The following is a 26,461-nucleotide window of genomic DNA, read 5'->3' on the forward strand; positions in this document are numbered from 1 at the left end:
GTTACGTATAGAATATAGGTTAGCCGAACCATTTTGCTCAAAATCTGTACGCGGCTTTAATATAAGAACGATCAAATGGTTTTCTTAGATACAAGACCGGCAAACGATAGCCTATAATGTACATTATTATGTTCCTTTGTTATCATGCTATGAATATGGCTTAAGAATAAGAATTAAAATAATAAAATTTTCGTTTTATTAAAATTTATCTTACCTTAAAATGGATATAACTCGTTTGATTATTAAGCACTTCTGTAATTTAAAATATTATTTAAAAGTTTACTCACACTATTCATTAAAATTAACGAACCGGTTAGTTATTATTAAAACACAACGAACAAGAAATGCAGTTTTATACTACAATGTAAATACAAATAATCACAACAGATATTGGAAAAACGTATAAATCAAAAGCCCCCACAACGAGTTCAGAAACCGATATGTGTTTTATGAGGTTAGAAAGAAAACATGCTTGTTAATTCCTGTTGCAGGCGACAGTCCGCGCGACGTTACCGTAACAGGATGACGTCAGCCGTGGCCAGTTGCTTAACGTAGTGTCGGTTTGTTTAAACTGTCGAGAAAAACGACGCGCCGTCTTCTACCACCGTTCTCGTACGCTTTAAATATTTATCACACATAATTGTTTATCGCCCTACAGCCTGCAATTTGTTAAGAATAAATGACAAATAGAGTACGTAAACGTTAACCCATCCCTAGTTAGTTTTCTTGCGCAAAAATTTTTTTTAATTTTAAATGCCATTATTCTCGATAGAGACAAAAAGGAACCAAAAAAAAACAATTGATTAATAATTATATCATCTTATAACTACCGAATACAAAACCAAAAATTTCCTACTCGTTACACAATTTACAATTAGTGAATAATAAGCAACCCCCTCATGGCCCAATGAAATGAGGACTATATGTATGACATGTAAATGAGGTATAGTCTTTTATAGAGTCAGGTCGACCATTCTTGAAATATGTGGTTAATTGAACCCCAACACCAAAGTACACACCGATGACAATGGATACCGATCCACTGTCTAGTATTCAAATTCGTATAAAAGTAACTAACTTTTACCAGGATTTTCGTGTTTGCACAAAATTTACCTCCTGTCAATGTAGGATTTAAATCTGCATGTACAAGAAATATTTTGAAGGTGAAATTTTAGTGAACCTTATATTTACATACTAAAATAAAAATTATTAAAAGGTTTTTTTTTTTAATTTACACTGTAAAATATTAAGATTAATGTGTTTGTTTTTCGTTTGTTACAGAATCGAAAACTCAAGAAAGCAAAAGTACCAGTAAATTAAACAAGGAAGTATAATATTATAACAGTAATAATAAATACATCGATTAATCTAACTAACAGATCAGTAAAGAATAAGTTTTTAAAACGGGAATTCGATTTAAAATGAAAATAAATCAATATTTTACGAAAACTAATGATAAGAGTAACTTATTTGTTGAAAACTGTGTAAGTAAACACAATAAATCTTAGTAAGGAATGTTCGTGTTTATTACTAACAAAGGCGACGAGACGCCATCCAAGTTGAAAATTTGATTTCAAAAACAAAGTTCCCTTATTTAACTTTAAAAAGGTAACTAATCATCTAAAGTTTAAAAAAGTTGTTGACAATCAGTAATTTAAACTTTTTTATATTACTTTAAACTTTTAAATTGTTAGAAATATTTTTACGTTAAAATATATTATTTTTTTGTTTATAAAAAAATTAAAAAGTACTACGAATAACATTTTTTTGTTTATTTTATTATAATTTTATAAAATTAAATTTTCTTGATTTTATAAATATTCGTAATGTTTTCTTAATAGATGTGCGTAATAAAATTAATTTTCTTTTCATAAATTAATAAATCGGGTAAAAATTTGTATATAATGTCTAGCATTTATTTTTGTAGTGCAAAAGAATTTATAAAAATTGCAATTTTATATAAAATTGAAGATAAAAATTTAATTTTATATTTAAGAAGCCTTTTTTTATATCCGCCCGTGTAAAACAGTTTTATTAAGATAATAAATAATAACAATCTAACATTAAGAAAATGTACATAAATTTATAATAATAATAATATTTAGAAAAATAAAATATGTGCGGGTTAAAAATAAAAAGTGCCGAAGAAAATCTCCGATCGACGAAAGACTTTCAAATAGAAACAAATTTTTCGAGAATAACACCTAAACGCATATGGTATAACACTAGCTTAAGAATAATTAACACTTCGTGATCTATCCGAGACACTATGTGTCCTGACATGGCAGACAAAGCGGTTTCAACTGACACCGACTTGGAAGCTCAGGTATGTTAGTTTAATTTATAGTTTTAAATGTTAATAATATCGCTAAGCATTCATATTATGAAAAGTGAAAATTCCGATAGTACTAGATTAAATCATTTCATTAACGATTATAATGAATTTTCAATGGATACAGAAACTTAGTATGAAATTATGGTTACTGAAGTTTTTCTGTATAAATTTCTTAAAAACCGGCCAAAGTCGAATGAGAAATTTTTATAATGGACAAGTTTTCTATATTTTTCATTATAAAAGTTTTTTTTATTATTATTAAACAAACAAACTAGCACTTAGCTCCTCAACGTCATGCTGATTTTATTTACTGAATTACAAAAAAATGAGTAATTTAAAAAAAATACAAAGTATCTTAAAAATGAATAAACACAAGTAGAACAAGAGTGAGTCAAAAAAAAAAAAAGCTGACAACACATTTTTTTCTGATGCAAGGCTTACATAAACAACTTAATTTATAATTTTATTTAAATATAATATTTTTTCGTTTATTTAATTTAATGATTCTTAACTAAAACTCGCGCGCATACCGTATTTAATTCGCGTGGGTAGCGGTACTAGCGGCGATGGTCGGAACAAAGTAAACTAATTTAATTTCACAACTTACATAGAATAAATTTTCGCTCGTATGGTCGGCAACTGGTGTAGCCGCGAGGCTTAACGCACTAGGAACCGAGTAACCGGGCGATTGTTGTTCGAGACCCAGGCAGACCGAGTTGCTTTTTTACACTAAATATTATTCATTTATTTAACTCTACCGCTCACCTGTGACGTTACAACATAGTATAAAACTACAACGCCATTTTTGGGGTGGAGATGCAATTTTGCAAAACATTTTTTTTTGCAAATTTTGTTATTTTTTAAACGTTAAACGTTATTTTAAACCGTTAGAAGATACAGTTTAAGGGTTGGTAAATGGAAAGAGAGAAAGGGAAAGAAGGAGATTTCAGTTGATTGATGGGTTGTGGAAAGAGGAAAATATATGGAAACAAAAACACTTGCACAGGACAGGAACAAGTGGGGAGCAGCCATGGCAAGACCTGCCCCATTGGCTGAACATAATGAATGAATGAATTAATTAATGGTGTAGAAAATTGAGTTTTAGTACATTGGAAGTACTTATTAAGTTATTTAGTATTTCAAAGTATTAAGTTAATCTAATTTCGAATGGTAGACATTTAATATTATTTCTAAACAGGTTTTACCGTATATCTAGAAAACTCGTTGACTACAAAAGTTAAAATTTGGAAATATATAGGCTATATATTCCAGGTTTGACTTTTAACCCCATCATACAAGGGGACATCACTGTACCCATAATTTTTTTTTTAATAAACTACAATTTTGGTAGCCTTATAGAACAACATTGTACCAGAATGAGCAGAATAAATTAAGTATATTTATTTCAATAAATACACTTTTAAACCCCAAAAAAACAAGGGGCTGAATGAATTTTTACTTAAAATATTATTTTTTTAGCTTTAATTTTCAAGATTAAAAATCCAATTGCATCTAATCGTAATATCGAGGACATGGTAACTTTTCTGAAAAAGGAGTTCCTGTGGTATCTGACAAAATTTTAAAAATCTTCTTTTTTTTATAATTTCTGATAAGTTATCCGGTTTTTCTAGTCATGCAGTCATTAAAAATGTTATATGAAGTATCTCTTGTGCAAGGGGATCAAAGGGACTCACATTTTTTTTTAGCAATTATGCAAGTAAAATCTTGATGTAAAAATCATTATTTGGTCAAGAGAGTAAAGCAAACCTAAAATGTATTTTTTTTTTTATTGTAGATTTTAATACTACAAAATTTTTAGGATAAATATCATTTAATCAAGGGAGTCAAATTGGACCAAAATTTTTTTTCTCTTTTATTAAAATATATAATTTCAGAATTATATACTCTGCAGATCCTAGTCTCAGCACAACTTTATCTTTTAAAAACAATTTTGATTGTAATCTATGTACTTTTATTGATCATTTAGTTTAAGTTTTTAAGTTATTCCTGTTAATTTTTAATTACCAAAGAAATAAAGAAGTAAATTAATAAATATAGATATGATTAAAATTTTAAATTAAATGATAAAAGTTAAAAAACCATAATTGTCCAGATAGAAATTTATTTATAGAAAATAATGTTGTAGCGTAAATAGATTGGGATAGCAAAAAGTTAGAAAGATTTATAGAACTTCCTATTTTTGTAGTTGGGGGATTTATTGCCTTTAATGTAAACTTATACACACCACTCAAGTTTTTAAAACTGTTTCACCCTAATAACAGTCTAGAAATAATAAGTTGAGTAAAATTCAAAGCACATACAATATGTAGGGTACCATGCACCACATTTGTACAGAACATTACAAAATAAATTAGAATATTTTTGAATTTAAGCACACTTCAATAAACTCAAAAAGTAGAGGAAGGCAAGTCATTTTTACTTTACTGGCATCATAGCTCTAGAGTTATGTTGCAAGAAGGAAAGTATGGTAATCAGTCAAAAAATGTGATATGGCTTTTTTGCATTTCTCAATACTTCATGACCCAGGAAATCCAAAAAAAAATAGGTGTGTAATGTTCATATGTATGTATGTATGTGTGTTGGTGTGTTTGAAGCTTAATAACTTTTGACTGGATAAACCGATTATGATCAAATTTTGAACAGATTCGTGTGTATTGGAAAATTTGTTGGTAAACTTTTGGGGGTCATTATCTGCAGGGAGTGGGAAGATTTTTCGGTAGTTAATTTTCTAATAATTTTGCATATATAACCCCACTTAATATTAAGCTCAGTACATGCACGCATGCTTAACATATATTTTTTTTTAATTTTTCCCAAAATTACCCTTTTCCTAAAAATCAAAAAGCTACCTTTTTATTTTTTGTATATTTTTTAACTGCTTTTTTTAATGTATTCCTAGAGAAAGAAGTAGCACAAGAACCCAAAAAAAAATATTTCAGGAGGAATTATTGTGGGTGGGGGAGCCAATCAAAGTTTAAAAATATCGATTTTTAATTTTTTCAACATTTTTTTGGAGCTTTTTTTAAACTTTTACTACTGTTAATAAACCTTTAGTAATAATATTACAATAAAATTTCATCATAATTCATCCCCCACCTCCTAAGAATAAATCTTAGGTAACTTTTATTGTTTGTACATTTTTGTGGATTTTTGTTAGTTTCTTCCATTTAACATAGTAAACGTAGAAAAATATTGGAAGATGATTTTGGAGGTGGAGGAGCAGAACTTTAAAAACTTATTTTTTAGTTTTTAAAAACTGAAAAAGTTCTTCCATCCCAAAAAAAAAAATTTAGGTTAATTTTTGAATTTATAATTATTTTTCCACTCTATAAGAATAAATAATAATTGCATTGAAAAATATTGCAACTTTGTTGTTAGCTTTTTTACTTTTCCTCGACATATATAACATAACGTACTAAATATACTGTATAATGGATAAGAAAGTAGCAGTTGCTGTTCTATGTTCCTTAATTACATTTTAAGCGTACTGTAATAAATGAAGAAAAAAGTTCTGAAATTTTGTCTTATAACAACCATTATCAAATAAATGTTACTCTTTAAAAAATAAAATGTGGTATTTTATAAATTTTATGTTTCTCTATAACTTATAATAAACTATAACTTAATACTGTACTCTATAACTCTATAACTGTACTGTATAACTTATTTAGTAACAAATATAATTTAATAACAATGGCGATATATATTCATACTAAAAGAAACGTTTCATACTGAAATAAACGCTGAAACGAACCAAAATATTATCGAATCACTGGAAATCATACTCCGTAGTAGGCCAACTTGAATGAATTCATAACTGATTAGTTCAATGAAAAATTACTGGTCGCTTATTATAAAACGAAAATGTGTTTATCAGCAGATAAATATAGATAAAAATGCTTTTTATTTTTTTAAATCCATTTTTTAGTACGATACTTTTAGTGACATTCTCGTAGATCCTTGCTGACCTCTCAAATAATTTATAAATAAACAAATTTTTTATTCTGATGGTACATAATAATATATAGATCAATCAGAAATAGATAGAAATGCTACTCCGTGAATGTAAAAGAGGAACTACTCCGACATTTATCGGAAAGAATCGAACGAAAGAGGATCAGAGCAACGTTACAAAATAAAAATTTAAAAAAAACTTACAACAGAATTGTATGTAATATTTTCCTGGAATTATATCCTGGATATTTTCCTGGATAGTCATTTATCTTATATAGTGAAAAAATAAAATTCATGAAAAAAATTACCTATGATTTCTTTTTTTGGATGGGAGTAATTTATGATGAAGTTTTATTATAAAATTAACAATAAATGTTTAAATAAACAAAAAAGTGTAAAAATGCAAAAAAAATAGCATTTTTTATGTTTTCTGCTCCCTGCTCCACTTTTAAAATCACCTTCCAAAATATTTTTTTTTATTTCTCTACTCTAAGAAATATAGTTTGTTTACATCAAAAATTAATTTAAATGTCATGAAAAGATTTTTGAAAGTATATGTTTGGAGTGTCGCTTTATATGGAAGTGAAACTTCCATATAAAATCAATCGGAGTATCTGAGAAGAAAAGATTAGAAGCTTTTGAAATGTGGTGCTATAGGAGAATGTTAAAAATCAGATGGGTGGATAAAGTGACAAATGAAGAGGTATTACGACAAATAGATGAAGAAAGAAGCATTTGGAAAAATATAGTTAAGGAAGAGACAGACTTATAGGCCACATACTAAGGTATCCTGGAATAGTCGCTTTAATATTGGAAGGGCAGGTAGAAGGAAAAAATTGTGTAGGCAGGCCACGTTTGGAATATGTAAAACAAATTGTTAGGGATGTAGGATGTAGAGGGTATACTGAAATGAAACGACTAGCACTAGATAGGGAATCTTGGAGAGCTGCATCAAACTAGTCAAATGACTGAAGACAAAAAAAAAAATTCAGACAAAAGTTTTAGGTAATGTTTATAGGACTAACGACCACTTTAAACCGATTCGATACTGTGCTTACTAAGGGAGGTATGATTTTTTCTCACTCCATTTTTCAGAACTCCATTTTTTTCACCCCCAGGGCCAATGGTTGGTGATATCAATAACTTTACTTAGGTAAGTTTTAGGCCTCTATCCAAAAAATAATAGTAACTTTAAAGAATTTGATATTTTACTTAATAAGAAAGTTATAGCGATATTTTGTTTTTTCAACCCACCACCATGGTTCGATTTTGGCAGTTAACGAACTCGACCAAGATTTTGGGACGAGTTATTTTTAAGGAACAATTTGAAAGTGGTTGGCGCAGGATTACGGCAGTTATCATCAACCACAAAAAAGTGAAATATAGTCAGCTCAAAGGTTTATATTTACATATAAACCTTTGAGCTGACGGTGGTTTAGGGGTCTAGGAGATGTGAAACGCAAAGATATGTCGAAATATTCCAGAAGTCGAATCACGGTACCCATTACAATAGATATCTTTCTTGTGAAATTTACTAAAAACTTACCAAGATTTCTTTTGGTCGGGCTGAATTATGATAAAATATTATTACTAAAAATTTATTATTTAAATTTTTATAACATTAAAAGTTTAAATAAACAAAAAAAGTTTTAAAAAAAAATCAATATTTTTATACATTAATCAGCTTCCCTCCACACAACATTGCTCCCAAATTTTATTTTTTGGGGTTTTGCACTACAAACACTATGCCTAGGAAAATATTACAAAAATTCGGTTAAAAATATACAATAAATAAAAAGATGGCTTTTAAGATTTTTGGGGAAGGGGAATTTTGAAGCAAATCATTTATAAAATTGGTAAAAATAAGCATGCATGCATGTACTAAGCTTAATATAAAGTGGAGTTATGTTGCAAAATTTTGAGAAAATTTACCCACAAAAAATCCCCCTTACCGTCTATAGTTGTTGATCCCAAAATTTTACCTACAAATTACCCATTATACTCAGTCTTTGTACAAAATGTCATCAAAATCAATTTATCCAGTCAAAAATTATTAAGCACCAACATAGAGTTAACACACTAACATACTTATTTATGTACAAATATTACCCCATTTTTTTTAATTTATTGGGTTCCTAGTCATGAAACGTCGAGAAATGTAAAAAAAAAAAAACCCAATTTTTGAGTGATTACCATACCTTCCTTCTCCTTTCCAGGAAAGTAAATATAGAACGGGTTATAAGTTCCTTTATTTATTCAAAGGAAAAAGATTAAATAACTGTCTTACTTCAGAATCAACATATTTATGCCGTAGCCCACTGGCTGATCTAGTGGTTAACTCGTTATCGCAAATCAGCTGATTTTGAAGTCGAGAGTCCTAAGGTTCAAATCCTAGTAAAGGCAGTTACTTTTATACGGATTTGAATACTAGATCATGGATGATCTTTGGTGGTTGGGTTTCAATTAACCACACATCTCAGGAATGGTCAACCTAAGATTGTACAAGACTACAATTCATTTACATTCATACATATCATTCTCTGTAGTAATACCTTACAGTGGAGGCTAAAAAGAAAAAGAGAGATATTTATGCTGTAATTAAACTTAATTGAAGGAAAGTTAGTGTCAAAGGTTTACACCGAATGTATTTTCAACTTGAATAGTATTTTAGTTGATAATAATAATAATAATATTAGAAAAAAGACTCTAATTTGAGGCAAGCATTCTTTCAAAATGACTTTCAATTACTCTTAATCTTGTGTATCGAAGGTAGATTAAAGGTAAAACGTATAGAAGATTACGTAAAAAAAATGATAACATTGTTAAGGTTTAAAGAAATTAAAAAAAGAATTAGCGGGAAAGGTGAGAGATGGTAGCATGTGGATTTAGATTGTGTTAACTTTACGTTGCATCACGATAAACCCGTTTGGATCAATAAATCATTGTACTGACTTCAGTTTATTTTATTCTCATTTCCCTTATTACTCTTAGATTGCATTTTCACTCTTTATTTAATCCATTAAAAAAACAAAAATATAGAATGAAAAATCAATGCATTTTAATTCAATGGCAAAAATGTAGGATGTAATGGTTTAAAAAAAAAACATTTTTAAATTCAGATACATTTTTATTCGTTATTAATTAAAGCATTATAAAGATTGGAAGCACCTTTTATATGCATTCATTACAAGTCACTGTTGAAAAATGCTTTAAAAATCATTTTCAAGAATAACAAACATCCTATGTCAAGCTTAATGAGGTGTAATACTGCAAGGGGTGGTGGAATAGTTTCTATATTTTAAAATATGGTATTTCTCGATTGAGAAATATTGTTTAGTTTATGTAAAAAAAAAAATTTATATAAATATTGTTAGAACAATTAAAATTATTATTTTAATATGATTTCTAAATATTTTAAACTTTACTAGCAATATCTCGATCTCGAATCATAAACTTTCTGACAACCATTTTTACTGAGTCAAAAAAGCTGATTTATACCAGGCGATATTTTGTCATAGAAGTCACTCTGTTCACTAAAGGGGGGCTGACTGTATAATGAACATTGTTTTTCTTACAGAAAGCAACCCTTACTGGTGTCTTTTTTACTTCATGGGTGCTTTACATATGTCACAGCCGTTAAGAGATATACAGGGAAATAGTTTGAATTAATTTATTACATATACTACCATTATTACTCTGTATAGGAGTAAGTCGAGTATGGAGATCCATAAATAATTATTAAATTAAAGTAAAGCCCTTGGCAAATGCTCTTTCCAGTTTTATTATTGCTATTTACTTAAATTATTATTTACATGATTACTAAATATCTTAAACTTTATTAACAGTGTCAAATCATAAATTTTCTTGTCTTTTTAACTATTTATAATTTATTTTTTTATGTCAAGTGGAAGAAATGTTTTTTGCAGAAATTTAAATAAACAAGAATGAAATCTTAATCTTACTTGTTAAAATTATCTTGATTTCAAATAATAATAATAATAATATTCAGCACATTATTCTTAGTTTATAATCATCTTAAATTGCATCTAAAATAGACTAAATATGAAACAAAATTATAACATATATATTTGATTTATATCGGAGTATGTCATATTTGTTGTCTTTGCAATATACTATTATCCTGATAAATTGAAAATTGGAATAAATTAATACACTATAGAGTGTAATAAATTAATAAATTTATTACACTCATTAATAATAAATTAGTTGCAGATTATAATTATTAATAGGTTAATTACAAGTAACAGTGTATTGACTACTCGTGTCGATGTTAGCAGGTAGAAGATGGTCCATATTGGAGAGTTGTACAACTAGAGTCATTACTAGCTGCACTAGTTAACTCTAAAGTTGTTGCAATTAAAGCGGATCGTGTTACTGGAGGTAAAACCTACATTAGAAAACCATCTGATTCAGTAGCACCATCATCATCTCCCCACGACAATGTCAGGTAAAGTATAATTATGGCAACAGTAACTAAACTTACGATATTAATATTTTATGTTATCGTACAAATATTTATCTTAAAATATTAATATAATATATATTCTTATTTTTTTAAATTACTTTTTAATTAATCAATTACTTTAAAGTTTAACTAATATTACTTTTGTAATTTAATTAATTACTAAATTTTACTTTTATTATTTCTATTTTAATTTTATTACTACTGTAAATTTTAATTAATTTAAAATATATATATATATATATCTACTATATTGATCACTTTTAAATAGATTAAAAACAATTTTATCAATTTTTGTCAATTTTATTTCAGTATTACAAATCATAAATGTAGTATACAGATATTTTAATAAGAAAAATGGAATGGACAAAACGACAGGTGATAAGTGCCTGATGTGGCTAGAAATCAAGGGATATCCCAAAAGCTGACATGCTAACCACCGCTACACAGTGCAATTTTGTTATATATTTATTTATTTACTCTCCAGTTATATTTAATATGATGGAACTCACCTCATTTTTAATGTCCAAAGATTTATAACAGTACATCCCTCATCATTAAGAGTACATAAAAACCAGTAAAGAAACCTTGTCAATTCGTTTATATTCCTTTTATTATGTTTAACAAATATGTATGTATCTTTTTTAAGCTAAGCTAATATTTATAAATATATATATTGTATAAATAAAATAGATTCAACTTTATCCATCCAAGTACAGAATTGAATAAAATAAAATGACACTCACCTTATTTTTATTTTTTTATACAATCTCTACAAAAGCTATTAAAACATAAAATTTAAAAAATTAAAAAATAAACTTCTTTGATAGTATTGGCTGGCCAAACACATGTGGTGTATTGTATTTTATTTAATTTTTTAATACTTGATATCATATTTTTATATGTAATTTTTAATTTTAACATTTTTATACTTCCTTTAATAAATTTTTTAATATTTTATATTTTTAATTTTTTATATATATTCTAATTTATTATACTTTAATTTTTAATTTTGAGTTTTATATGTATAATTTAACACAAGGATTTTTACAAATAGAAAAAATCTGCAACTGAAGATGCAGGTTGCCACGTTGTAGAGATAATATGAAAAAATAGAAAAAAAGGAGAGTGTCATTTTATTCATTTCTATACTTGGGTGGATCAAGTTTGGTCTATTTTATTTATAGAATAATTTTATTAGTACAGAGGTGATATGGGTCTTGAAAAAATCGACTTTAGAAAAAAAAAATATATATATATATATTCAAAAAACAACTTAACCACTTAAACTTAACACAGATCAGGCTAAAATTTAAATAAATCAGGCTTTAAATTTCTTATAAAAAAAATAACATGGTTCTCAAACAGCTAAATGAAACAATCAAAATCTCAAAAGAAAAGACAATTAATCATTTCAAAAATTGGAATACCTAGAGGAAATTATAACATTAAAGGTCTTTCAACAAAAAAACATGGATGAAAGCTAGAATAGAGAAGATGGAAATATCAACATAAAAAATACAAGAATATAACAACACTTGTACTTCCAGAAGACCTAAATGGAGCAGAATTTACAAAAATTTTCAGAAAGAGAAATCACCATAATAAAAAATCAAATTTAACAAAAATACACCATCTAAAATATCAAAACACTATCAATAAATTAAGAAAACAGAAGAAATGCATAAAGATTTAAAAAAGATAAAACAATTTGAAAAAGAGGAAAATTTTAGTATTTGAAAATACTCAATATAGCAAAAAAGCAGAATTCTGAAGACTAACTTTCAGAAAAAGGAAGATCAATCTGAATTTCCAGAAGAGAAAAAGAAAAAGCAAAATTGTAACTGGAGTGATGAGATGAAAAGAAAGATGAGTGAAAGGATGAAGAGTTTTTAAAAATGAAAGAAGTCCGAGTATATATATGTGAATGTGTGAACCTTAGAGTCAGATCAAAAGAAAAAAAAATTCTGTTTTATCATAAGGTTGCAAATGATCAAATTAAATAAAGTTGGATCTATTTTATTTTATTTAAAAAAAAAAAAAAAAAAAAAATATTATGACCTAAATTAATTAAAAATTATAGCTATACAAAGAGAACAGTGATTTTATTTCCATTCATGTATTTTCAACATCAGATTTAAATAAAAAGAAAACTACTACATTGTACAGAGTAGTATTTGAACTATTTATTGTACTATATTAATATTTTAGTACTTCTCTATTGGAAATCAACAGTGCAAATCAATCACAGTTCTATTTTGAATTTTTATTTTAATTGGCAGCAGGTAATTATTAACAGTAAATCTGCACATTAGCAATTGACTATACACACAGAAGAATATTTTGAGGTGGAAGTACTGCAATTCAACATTCACCTACTTCCTACAGGTTTTTATTATACTCAGGGGTGATTTCATGATCGTTCAAAACGTCAACTATTGTTATGATTTTTATGTTCTAATCCCTTGCAGCAAAATTGTGAAGCGACATTAAATAACTAAAAGAAATTTTTGATCTCCTTAATCAGTACAAAATGTAACTTATAGTAGTAGACTATCTTATTTTTATTATCCACTTAGAGACTTTGTCTCACTGTCTTCTTTACACATACCTTAAGGGTCTACTTTAGATATAGAAAAACAAAATAGTAACGTGTTGATTGTTAAATTCACAACTTTTATGGCTGTGGCTTTATTATATACTTTAAATTTATTTATCACAGTATTTTCATTATGTACTTTATAATAATTACATGCAATTTTACTTTTAATTTCAATTTGAATTCAAGAAAAATAGATTTTCTTTCTGACCTCTTCTTGCAAGATATTTGAAATAAATAAATAGTTAATATGTATGAACACTACCTCTTAGGCGTAACTACCTGAATAAAAATTAATTGGATTTTCAATCTAGAATTGCAGCACTTGACTTTCTAGAGTAAAGTAAGGAATTCCACCAAATAACTTATTATTTTTATATCATACAACTGTTTCTCAGAAACTCTTTATTTGATATATACTTATTGTGCTGTCATAAATTTATGGTATAAAAATGTTACAGGCATCACAGACACCACCACCACCACCACCATCATCATCACCATCACCATCATCATAGACATAAACGAGCAAGAACAAAAAAAGCAGCAGTCTGTAAAGTTCGACAATGGGATGATGGATCCGCAATGGTTTTAACTCCTACAGCAGAAACAGATTTCTGCCATATGGAAGGATTCCCAGAAGAAATGTGTGCAGGCGGTTGTCACTCGCATCATAAAATGTAATTTTTTTTAAATTTATGTATATATGAAATATAGTTACATTATATGTAATCAGGATAAAAATTTAAAAAAAATTAAGGTAAATAACAAAATTTCATGGGTTAGTAAAGAGCATCAATGTAAGATCGAGTAGAAACTGAATATTTGAAATGAGATTCTTTCTTTTTCATTCTGTTGTGCCATTAGGCATCAGGTTACTTTTTTCTGAACTTTTTTTAATTTGTCCAACATGAAATATTAGCCCTTTGACTAGACTAGTCATCAGGTAGAAGACTTCTTTTTTTGAGGCGAAATACACTTTTACGTTATCATCGCCTGGATTAAAATAATTACAAGAGATATTATATCTTCTCAGATATTAAAATATTATAATAAAATAGCAAAATAGAATTTTAAAACTATGATGAAAACTAATGTAGCAGGAGTAAAATTGAAACAGTAAAAGAAATGCAACAATTAGGAATACATGAAACACGAATAACAAAACAATATCAACATTTTGACAGGTTAAATTTATTAAGTACATTCATTTTTTAGAAATAATAATACCCTGTCTAGAACATTCTTGCCATATAGCATATGCAGTACACAAGGATGTGGTGGGCGGACACATAACACACACAGTGATGCACTCTCTGCTGACATCACTTGTCCATGAGTAGCTTTGGTATATCCTAATCACAATTGACACAGAACCACTACCTCTAGGCAAATTTTCCTACATGAAGAGTCCCATGATAACACTGTGTCTTTTATGTGTCAGAGTTTATTATCCTCTGCAGCAGTTTAATGGAATTGATGAGGACTTTTGACTACCTTGATTTGAGGAGTTTGCTACATTCTGTAGCAGTTTCAACTAGGTAAATGATATACTCATTTCTGTTACTGAAATGATACATATTTTCATCCTTCCAGGTTACTGCTCTTTAAGGAAGAAAATCCTTACCTCCTCTCCCCAGCAAAATACTTGGACTCAGTGTCTCACTATAATTGGTTGGTTACATAATCTCTTTCTGGGTAGCTCAATTTAATTTTTTGTGTGTTGAAGTTGGAGTGGAAAGGCTATGAAGAATCTCTCACTGATTCCCTATTTTATTATGCTGAAGCATCATAACTCCTATGAACCTATGTATCACACTCCCGAAAGCTATAACCAGTCCCCCTAGATAAATTTTCTGGGCCCTCTTAATGAGATCAGAACAATAAATTATATCATTTTTTTTCAAATTTTACATCACGATTAAAAAAAAATTATTCTTTTAAATTTTTTTATTCTATCTTAAATTATGACGGTCAATTTTTTTTTTTATTATCCATAAACATGAACAGCTCTTAGCTATTCTATCCTGTTTATGGTATTGCATCAACTTCTTGATGAATAAGATTACCACTAACATATAATCATCAGCTGATGAATATTTTCACATTCAGTTATTGTAATGTACGATAATCACAGCCTCGGTGCAATACTTTTTTTTTGTTTTACATCAGAGGAGGGAAAATCTGCAACCAGATGCCCAGCAGCTCATACTACTGGGTGTGTGGAGTTTCCTGCCAAAGCAGGGACCCACTAAAAACCCTCCCCCTCACACAGCATAAGGATGGGATCGCCTAAGCAGGCTCCCCACATTATCTCCACAAGTGTCTCAGGTTCTACCTGTGTCATCCTCAAGCAGCAGCTTGAAGTGTCCCCCGAGGACACCCAGCAGCAACAATCCTATATGACCCCCACTACCCACCCCCGAGGGCTGGCCCTCCATCACTACTCTCAGACTAAACACCACCCTATCTTGGTTCCTCTTCTTCCATTTTCTTGGACAGGAAGACAGTCTTCCTGGAACCAGTGAGAATAACGACTCCAACCTTCATTGGAGCTAAGCATAATGCTCATAATTTCCTTCAGAGAGATCTCTCCCCCAAACAGTCTATTTGGAGCCCATCTTGGGCACAGAATCATCTTCAAGATTATAATATAGGCACCCCGGCAATGCCCGTATCTCTCTTTTATATAAGTATGCGTTGAACGATCCATGGCCAGATACCCACTGGACTGTCCAAAAATCTATCTCTCCATACTTCCTAGAGATCCATTTCTCATCAGCCTGAAAGTCCATCAGCCCATTAGTGTACTACACCATCTCTCCTACCAATGGCCCATTAGGGAGACCCTAGCCACAGACCTGTCCATACCCTGGTACATTTCAAATATCTCCTCTGCTAGGAGATCCACCAGTGGCATCCCAGCAACAACCAACACTGCTTCTAGTGAGACAGCATGGTATGCCTGTGCCAATCTCTGGTATAACCTGTTGGCCCTCATCTTATCCCTTAAGATGTCTAGAGACAAATCCCATATTGGTTCGGTGCAATACCTAAGTTATGTTAGCTATCTCATTATTAATTGCTGGTAATTCAAATTTTCATTAAATATACTTTTTATTCACTTAAATGTCACATCATCTTTATTGACTTTATTACATTTTGTTTTATATTATTTCATATTAATTGAGGTTAGTTTAAGTTTAAAATTATATTAATATTACATGTCCTCCTCTATGAATCATGAGACCTTGCCGTTGGTGAGGGGGCTTGAGTGCTCAGTGATACAGAGTAGCTGGACCGAAGGTGCAACCATATCGGAGAGGTATCTGTTGAGAGCCAGACTAAGGAATGATTCCTGAAAGAGGGCAGCAGCTCTTTCAGGAGTTGTTAGGGGTGGGAGTCAGGATGACTTAAACGGCCATATCAACATTACTCAGTCCCCTGAGTACTGCGCAGCTGAAAGCAATGGAAAACTACAGCTGCTTTTTTTTCCAAGAAAATGTGGCTCTCTGCATTTTCATATAGCAATGATAGAGGCGCCTTCCTTGGTAAAATATTCTGGAGGTAAACTAGTCCCCTGTTCGGATCTCCATGTGGGGACTACTAAGGAAGGGGTTACCAGAAAATTAAAAAATAACATTCTACGAGTCGGAGCGTGGAATGTTAGAAATTTAAAAAAGGTTGGTAGGCTAGAAAATTTAAAATGGAAATGGATAGGTCAAATGTAGATGTAGTAGGAATTAGTGAGGTTTGGTGGGAAGAGGAAGGCGACTTTTGGTCAGGTGATTTTACAATAATAAACTCAGCTTCAAATAATGGGCAGGCAGGAGTAGGTTTCAAAATGAACAAGAAGATAGGGAAGAGAGTAGAATATTTCAAAACGCATAGCGATAGAATCATTGTAATAAGGGTAAAATCAAAACCTAAACCGACAACGATTGTTAACGTTTATATGCCTACAAGTGCCCATGATGATGATGATAGAATGTGTATACAAAGAGATTGATGAAGCAATTAAACATGTAAAAGGAGATAAAAATTTAATAATAGTTGGAGATTGGAATGCAAGCATTGGAAAAGGCAAGGAAGGAAATATAGTGGGTGAATACGGGCTGGGCAAAAGGAACCAAAGAGGGGGCCAACTAATAGAGTTTTTCACGAAGTATAATTTAGTAAATGCCAACACCCAATTTAAAAATCATAGTAGAAGAATATACACTTGGATAAAGCCAGGCGATACTGCAAGGTATCAGATATATTATATCAAGGTTAAGCAAAGATTTAGAAATCAACTTGTTGACTGCAAAACTTACCCTGGAGCAGACATTGATAGCGACCATAATTTGGTGATAATGAAATGTAGATTGGGGTTTAAAAACCTGAAGAAAAGGTGTCAGATGAATCGGTGGAATTTAGAGAAGCTTGAGGAAGAGGAGGTAAAGAAGAATTTTGAGGAGGACATCGCAAGAGGTCTGAGTAAAAAAGATAAGGTAGAAAATGTAGAAGAAGAATGGGAGAATGTTAAAAAGGAAATTCTTAAATCAGCAGAAGCAAACTTAGGCGGAATAAAGAGAACTGGTAGAAAAACTTGGGTTTCAGACGATATATTGCAGCTGATGGATGAACGTAGAAAATATAAGAATGCTAGTGATGAAGAAAGTAAAAGGAACTATCAGCAATTAAGAAATGCTATAAACAGGAAGTGCAAACTGGCGAAAGAAGAGTGGATTAAAGAAAAGTGTTCAGAAGTGGAAAGAGAAATGAACATTGGTAAAATAGACGGAGCATACAGGAAAGTCAAGGAAAATTTTGGGGTACATAAATTAAACTCTAATAATGTGTTAAACAAAGATGGTACACCATCTTTATACCAAAGATGGTATAATACGAAAGGTAAAGTCGATAGATGGGTGGAATATATTGAAGAGTTATACGGAGGAAATTAGAAAAAGGTGTTATAGAGGAAGAAGAGGAAGTTGAGGAGGATGAAATGGGAGAAACAATACTGAGATCTGAATTTAAGAGAGCATTAAAAGATTTAAATGTCAGAAATGCTCCTGGAATAGACGGAATACCTGTAGAATTACTGCGCAGTGCAGGTGAGGAAGCGATTGATAGATTATACAAACTGGTGTATAATATTTATGAAAAAGGGGAAGTTCCGTCAGACTTCAAAAAAAGTGTTATAGTCATGATACCAAAGAAAGCAGGGGCAGATAAATGTGAAGAATACAGAACAATTAGTTTAACTAGTCATGCATCAAAAATCTGAACTAGAATTCTATACAGAAGAATTGAGAGGAGAGTGGAAGAAGTGTTAGGAGAAGACCAATTTGGTTTCAGGGAAAGTATAGGGACAAGGGAAGCAATTTTAGGCCTCAGATTAATAGTAGAAGGAAGATTAAAGAAAAACAAATCAACATACTTGGCGTTTATAGACCTAGAAAAGGCATTCGATAACGTAGACTGGAATAAAATGTTCAGCATTTTAAAAAAATTAGGGTTCAAATACAGAGATAGAAGAACAATTGCTAACATGTACAGGAACCAAACAGCAACAATAACAATTGAAGAACATAAGAAAGAAGCCCTAATAAGAAAGGGAGTCCGACAAGGATGTTCCCTATCTCCGTTACTTTTTAATCTTTACATGGAACTAGCAGTTAATGATGTTAAAGAACAATTTAGATTCGGAGTAACAGTACAAGGTGAAAAGATAAAGATGCTACGATTTGCTGATGATATAGTAATTCTAGCCGAGAGTAAAAAGGATTTAGAAGAAACAATGAACGGCATAGATGAAGTCCTACGCAAGAACTATCTCATGAAAATAAACAAGAACAAAACAAAAGTAATGAAATGTAGTAGAAATAACAAAGATGGACCGCTGAATGTGAAAATAGGAGGAGAAAAGATTATGGAGGTAGAAGAATTTTGTTATTTGGGAAGTAGAATTACTAAAGATGGACAAAGCAGCAGCGATATAAAATGCAGAATAGCACAAGCGAAACGAGCTTTCAGTAAGAAATATAATTTGTTTACATCAAAAATTAATTTAAATGTCAGGTAAAAATTTTTGAAAGTATGTTTGGAGTGTCGCTTTATATGGAAGTGAAGCTTGGACAATCGGAGTATCTGAGAAGAAAAGATTAGAAGCTTTTGAAATGCGGTGCTATAGGAGAATGTTAAAAATCAGATGGGTGGATAAAGTGACAAATGAAGAGGTATTGCGGCAAATAGATGAAGAAAGAAGCATTTGGAAAAATATAGTTAAAAGAAGAGACAGACTTATAGACCACATACTAAGGCATCCTGGAATAGTCGCTTTAATATTGGAAGGACAGGTAGAAGGAAAAAATTGTGTAGGCAGGCCACGTTTGGAATATGTAAAACAAATTGTTAGGGATGTAGGATGTAGAGGGTATACTGAAATGAAACGACTAGCACTAGATAGGGAATCTTGGAGAGCTGCATCAAACCAGTCAAATGACTGAAGACAAAAAAAAATACATGTTTTATAAGTTTGTATGGGAAAACATGTTTATACATGTATATTAGAAACTAAAGTCATAGTGAACAATACATTAATTTAAAATATGCAACATCAGCTGGTTTAATAAGCTAACATAATACAATATCTTTGTTTAGTGAGTATAAAGAACGTGACAGTTGTTTATTTACATTAATTAGAAAGAAAAGGATCAATCTCAATTACGTCCAAAATACATAATCACAAATCACTTCTTAAAAAGAAATAAATTTTTCCAATAAAATATTAAAAATTGATATCATATACCTATTCACTGACTAACAAGAAAAAATTTCTAGGAAAATTAACAAACTTCAAAACAAAATATGATGTACACTCAAGAACTATAATATATATTTGAAATGTATAAATCTTCAAAATGAAATAGTGATGTAAGGTAAATAATATAAAATTCAATCAAGCTTTGTTATTAATGAAGTGAAATAATATTTAAATATAAAGTAAAAACTATTTCTTAGGTGTTATTTCAAGCAGACTTCCTTGCCAGACGACATACTAATTAATATTGTTGTTCAAGACAACTTCCTCCAAAACCAGTAAGAAATGAGGCACAGGATATTAAAAATGTGTCCATCAAACCCTATAGAAACACCACAGTCTGGAAAAAAGAATTTATAAGTCTTTTTTTCTTTAATGCAAATAAAAAAATTGATTTATACTGCTGATGATATTCACTGATAAAAAAGATAAATAACAAATTAACAAAATTAAATATGAAAAAAGCAATGGTATTACAAAGAGAACTTTTATAATAATTGAATTGACATTAAAATTTTTACTTCCCGTCTAGTTGAAAATTATGTTTACCCTCATTCTTATTTACTTAATTACTTTCTTATGAAAAATAATTAAAAAATAGTTTATATTGATGTTTTGAACTCATAAAAAATAATAAAAATAATTTAAAAAAAATTCAAACCTGTATAAAGGAACAGTCTTAAGTTATTATGTTATTATTAAATCAATAATTTAAAACTCTATTCAAATAGTTCTAAAAAGAGTTGAGTATAAGTAATACCCTTGTCTTTTACCCTTTTATCTGTATTTACTCTGAGACCTTCTGAAAAATATTAAACTATATTTACTATGCTGTTTGTACTTTTATACAAGCTTTTAACTGGATTATGTATATAACATCAATACTCAATTCCTTCATCACTTTCTCATTTACAGGGGTGCTGTCATATGCTTTGCTTGGGTCAAAAAATAATATGTAACTGTATATAACATCAATACTCAATTCCTTCATCACTTTCTCATTTACAGGGGTGCTGTCATATGCTTTGCTTGGGTCAAAAAATAATATGTAAGTCCTCATATTCAATACAATTTTCTGCTAATTGTTTCAAACAAAAAAAATATTATCAATGCATGACCTTTTGGCCCTAAACCCATTATGCTCTTCCGAGTTGAAAAAAACTGCCTCCTCAGTTTAGACTTTAGAACCTTTCTGTACAATCTGGATATGTAAGGTGTCACACTTTTACTTCTTTAATTCTCACAATCAATTTTGCAGCCCTGCATACTTATACAGGGTTGCAATTCAAATTAAGTAATCAAATCCCCATTCATTTAGGATATCTCCTCCATTGATACAATCATTAAACAACTTCAAGATAGTTTCTAAAACTGCAGTCAGAGCGTTCTTTATTAATTCTACAAGTAGATCTCCAGGACCTACAGCCCTACCATTCCTAATTCGCTTAACCGCTAGCACTATCTGGCTGACCAAACTGTCAAGAACATCTTCCCTTGTATAATCAAATTTACAAAAAATAATAGCAATTTAATATTCTTGTGTACATAAGGTGCAATAACCAAACAGGTTGTAGGCGTCCTGATATTAAACACACTCATCAGTAACTAGCTTAGACATTCTCAAGATAACAAACACCCCATGTCAGGCTTGCTAAGAAAAAAGTGAAGTGGTTTCCCATTTCTTTCTTTGCTGAGCCAATCATACCAATACACATTAGCATGTAAAAGATCTGTCTACCAGAAAAACTGACAGACTCCTACTATTAAACAAAATGCACTAAATACATTGTCTCTATTTAGTAGACCATTAATAATAACTTATGTACAAATTAAACTTATGATAGTTACTTTTTCAGGCGTATGACCGGTATGGATGATCGTTATGTAACATTAGATATGGAAGAAGGTTGTGAAAAACCTCGGAGGAAAAGAAGAAAGAAAAGACCGGCGTACCAAGGACCACTAGAAACAAAAGTAAAGATGGTAGACCCAGAAGATCTTCCAAAAAGAGCTCGATGGACAATCATAATAACTGCAGGATTTTTGCTATTGACTTGTATGTTGTTAGTCGGTATAACATTACGCATGGCACCTATCATCGATCAAATGGGTATGTTATATAAAAATATCAATGTAAAATCTGACATATCTTATACAAAAACTAGGAAATTGAATAAAAATTAATCTTTTATAATTATTTTACAAGTTACATGTCACAATGTACTTAAAATGTAAGTCAATTATTGAATTAGTACATGTGTCCATCCGTTTGACCATTTAGAAAATTTGTCTTAATAATTCATCAGATACTGACATTTTCCTTGTTGTATTGCCAAATAAATATTGGTCTAGTTTGAAAATTAGTGAAAGTTGCCCAGACTTTATTGATTTAATGTAAAATAAGTGTAAATAAAAAGAATATTTTTCGGTACTTACGTATTAACACCACTGCAGCAGAAGTTGCACTAATGCGCCAATAAAGAGCAATCTACCCTTAAGTAAAAATAGATAATAGTAAATAATACGTAAACATGAAAATATAATCTAACCAAACTTAACCTACGCTCGCTAACCTTGACTAATTAACAGGAGTGTTTTGATTATTTAAATAATAAATAATTGCAATAATTACTGAATTTATTAAATAAATACTCAAAAAATTACGGTGTTAATCAATCAAGGTTAGCAAGCGAAGCGAGCGTAGGTTAAATTATATTTATAAAATAAATAAATATAAATAAATAACCATTTATTAAAATTAATAAAGAGACTGTTCATTTTCCACCGAAATCCGATTGAATACTTTGTTTTTAAATAAAGCTGTAGCTACGGTGGCGTTAATACATAAGTACCTATTTTTCTCTCAGAGAATATGTAGAGTGCTTTTACTTTAATCCGTAACCATCTCAATGGCCAGGTCAGTACACTATGCAAGGTATCCGTGGTTGCAGATTTAAGACCAAACTGGCTATTTTATAAATATATTATTTATTTATTTTCAAAGAACCAGTATTATTTTTAATAATTCGTACCTTTTTTGAATATTAAACTTTTGATAAATAAAAACAATAACCATATCAACTTATGTTTTGAATTAATTAAATAACTTGTATATAAGTCGGAGATTTTGTCACTCATTTAATCCAATAGAACGAAATCACTGCTTAACAATAAAAAGGGAGTGTAGTTATAATTCAACAGTAAGACTTCTCTGATCTCACTCAAACTGATCAACATTATCAGAATTCCAATACGTAGTAACAGAAGCATTCAGTTTGAACTATTTAAAAATATCTACACTTTTAGCCAGAATTAATTCTCTTACATCCCTTAATGAACTGACGATACAAATGTATAAGAATTTAGTGAATATCTAGCCCGGCAAACTGTTTTTCTGATCAAAGTACAAAAGCCTCTCTGATCAGTCCAATAGCTTATACTACGAAATATCTTTCAGTCATAGTAAAGTGTCGATAGATTATGGAAAAAAGAAGAAACGTTTGGTCAAGGAAAACCTTTTCTTGATTTGGACAGTCAATGTGTTAAACTACTTTATTAAGATTGCTTTGTAGTTTGGGTAGGAAGAAATTTGACCTACATTTAGATTTACTGATAGGTCATAGCTATCTTCAGTACCAAATGGGTAACTACGGAAGTCTGCAGACATCGCTAGGAAGATAGAATCTGGAGATTCATTCCTTCGGAATTTCATGATTTAACAGCAAGATTTTATATTTGGATGAAAAACTTACCTGCTGAAGTTGGAAAATTTTGACTGCAAGCCATCAGAGAATGGTAGAAGGCTACATTAAGATGAGAAGAAAATTATATACAGAGTGATTCAAAGAAACGGGAAATTTAAAAAATTAAATAACGTTAATGAAAAATTTTTTTTAGAAAATGAATTTTGTTTCATGTAATTGTACAAATGTTGCCATTTTAGGATACATAATTTTTAGTATATTTTTTAAAGATGACATCTTGCAGGTGACCTCCTCTTCTACGTAAACACTCACGAAGTCTCTTCGTTAAATTGTTCATGGTTTGACGTAACATCTCAACTGGAATTTCCGCAATTGCTTCTCGGATCTTTGCCTTCAGTTCTTCCGTTGTAGCAGGTCTACTGTGGAACACTTTGCTTTTAAGGTGACCCCACAAAAAGCAATCGCAAGCTGAGAGATCAGGCGATCTGGGAGGCCATCTAATGTCACCATTTCGTGAAATGACACGTTGTCCAAACAATCGGCGTACAGCTGCCATCAATATTCATGCAGTATGTGACGTTGCTCCGTCTTGTTGAAACCAGGCTGTGTTAAGAATCGGTGGAAATCTCTTTTGTTGTTCCACAACAAAGGTTTCAAGCATGGCTACGTAACGAGCCGACGTCACTGTAATCGCAAGACCGTTGTCATCCTCAAAAAAATAAGGGCCAATAACACTGTAACATGACATAGCACACTACACGGTCACTTTCTGGCTGTGCAACGGACGCTGGTGCAGCTGCGTAGGATTATCTTGTGCCCAGTATCTGAAATTTTGCTTGTTAACAAATCCACTGAGGTGGAAATGCAATTCGTCTGACATCCACAGTTCGTGAACAAACTCTTCGTTATCATTTATCTTCTGAAGCATTACATTACAGAATTGTGCTCGCACACAACTGCATCGTTCGGTTTCAGTTCCTGGACGATCTGCAACTTGTATGGATCGTATTGCAAGTCCTTCACTAACATTCTTCGAACACTTGAACTATGCAATTGTAAAGATGCTGAGAGACGACGGATTGACCGATGTGGACTTCGTGTGACAGCATCTTGTAAAGCTTGAACATTCTGTGGTGTACGGACGGTTCGCTCACGGCCTGGAGGTTTCTTTTTCATTGCCGAACCAGTTTCCTCAAAATTAGAGATCCATGTTTTGATTGCATGTGCTGATGCTGTCCCAGATTAAAATGACAGCGAAATTCTCTACGCGCTCCCTCCACACTGTCATTGTTTTTGTAAAACGCTTTGATAGCAAATCTACGTTGCGCACCACTCCAAGGATCCATGACAACTAAATGGCAGGTTAGGTTAGAGAGGCTGGCGCCACTTATCAAGTGGTACCAATCGCCCACGGCTACCAACACAACTTTCAAAATTTCCCGTTTCTTTGAATCACCTGTACAACTATGAACCACAAAATATAGGGTTAGAGTAATGATAAATAAGTTTTTTATTCTGATCGGTACATAATAATAAATTGAGATACATGGTGAGGTGCTGTTTAACGGCTGAAAAAAAATTGGTTGCATGTAAAACTAATCATAAATATTCTAATTGTTTAAATTAACTGATAATAGATAAAAAAAATGGTCGATACATTTCTGTAACTTAACTAACACCTGAGTCAATACTGAACAGTAATTTTAGAGTACGAGAATATTCTTAAACAAAGTTTTTGAATGGTTAAAACAGAATTTATGAATGACAGTAATAAACATTTTTTTATATGGTTGGCACATATAAAATAGGCAATATTATGGTCCTTAACAAATCCCCAATAACAACAATTATTTGTTTCAGTACGTAGCCAGAACGAACAATTGATGAATTCGCTCAATCGTCAAGACTTCAATGACTCATTGTACATAGCGCGATGATGTCTTCCGTACTTATAATTTTTTCCTGAATTATTATTTAAGGTTAGTATTTTAATCATAAACTTTTCAAATTTATAATTTCACAAAAAGTATGTATGTCACTTGATCCATTAACACCAAATTCCTACTGCAGTTCAAAAAATACAAACTAGCTTTCACATTGTTGCAAAAAGAGAAACCTTTACATGTACAATCTAATTATATTAATTATATGCTGCAATATACACTATCACTTGCATAACACATATAAACTACATTCTTTCACCTTAATATTTAATTTGTAATTCCCCTTTTGTTAATTTAATTACTTTTTCAAATTGAATTAGTTAGAATGCATTTATAACACTTAGTATCTCCTTAGCTATGCAGTTTTCTGTCTTCATCATTCTTATGTCTTTATACCTTATTTGTCCCTTCATCGCTACTAATATACCCATAATTTTCTAATAACCTTTCTATATTGTAATTTTTTTTTTTTAATTTAAAATTTTTATTTTTTAATTCATTCATTTTGTTCATTTTGTCCAATGTAAGTGATGATTCTCGAAATAGTGGCTCACACAGGCGCAAGCACAAATGCATGCAAGACAGCATCACCCTCTGTCTATGGCGCCAAG

The 26,461-nt window shown here is 30.5% G+C and overlaps 1 protein-coding gene across 1 annotated transcript; it reads left to right on the forward strand.

Annotated features, from left to right (window-relative positions):
* Positions 1-2,269: 2,269 nt before the first annotated feature.
* LOC142330644 (uncharacterized) lies at positions 2,270-25,844 on the forward strand. The gene is made up of 5 exons (XM_075376089.1): positions 2,270-2,326; positions 10,609-10,781; positions 13,848-13,975; positions 22,062-22,313; positions 25,768-25,844. The coding sequence occupies exons 1-5, from the start codon at positions 2,270-2,272 to the stop codon at positions 25,842-25,844; spliced, it is 687 nt and encodes a 228-aa protein (XP_075232204.1).
* Positions 25,845-26,461: the final 617 nt, after the last annotated feature.

This window comes from Lycorma delicatula, chromosome 9, assembly GCF_047948215.1.
Source record: "Lycorma delicatula isolate Av1 chromosome 9, ASM4794821v1, whole genome shotgun sequence".
NCBI lineage: Eukaryota > Metazoa > Arthropoda > Insecta > Hemiptera > Fulgoridae > Lycorma > Lycorma delicatula.

Coding starts and splice junctions, on each gene's coding strand:
- LOC142330644 (XM_075376089.1), top strand. CDS start 2,270: ATGTGTCCTGACATGGCAGACAAAGCGGTTTCAACTGACACCGACTTG. Junction 2,327..10,608: donor ACACCGACTTGGAAGCTCAG/GTATGTTAGTTT, acceptor CGATGTTAGCAG/GTAGAAGATGGTCCATATTG. Junction 13,976..22,061: donor ACAATGGGATGATGGATCCG/CAATGGTTTTAA, acceptor ACTTTTTCAGGC/GTATGACCGGTATGGATGAT.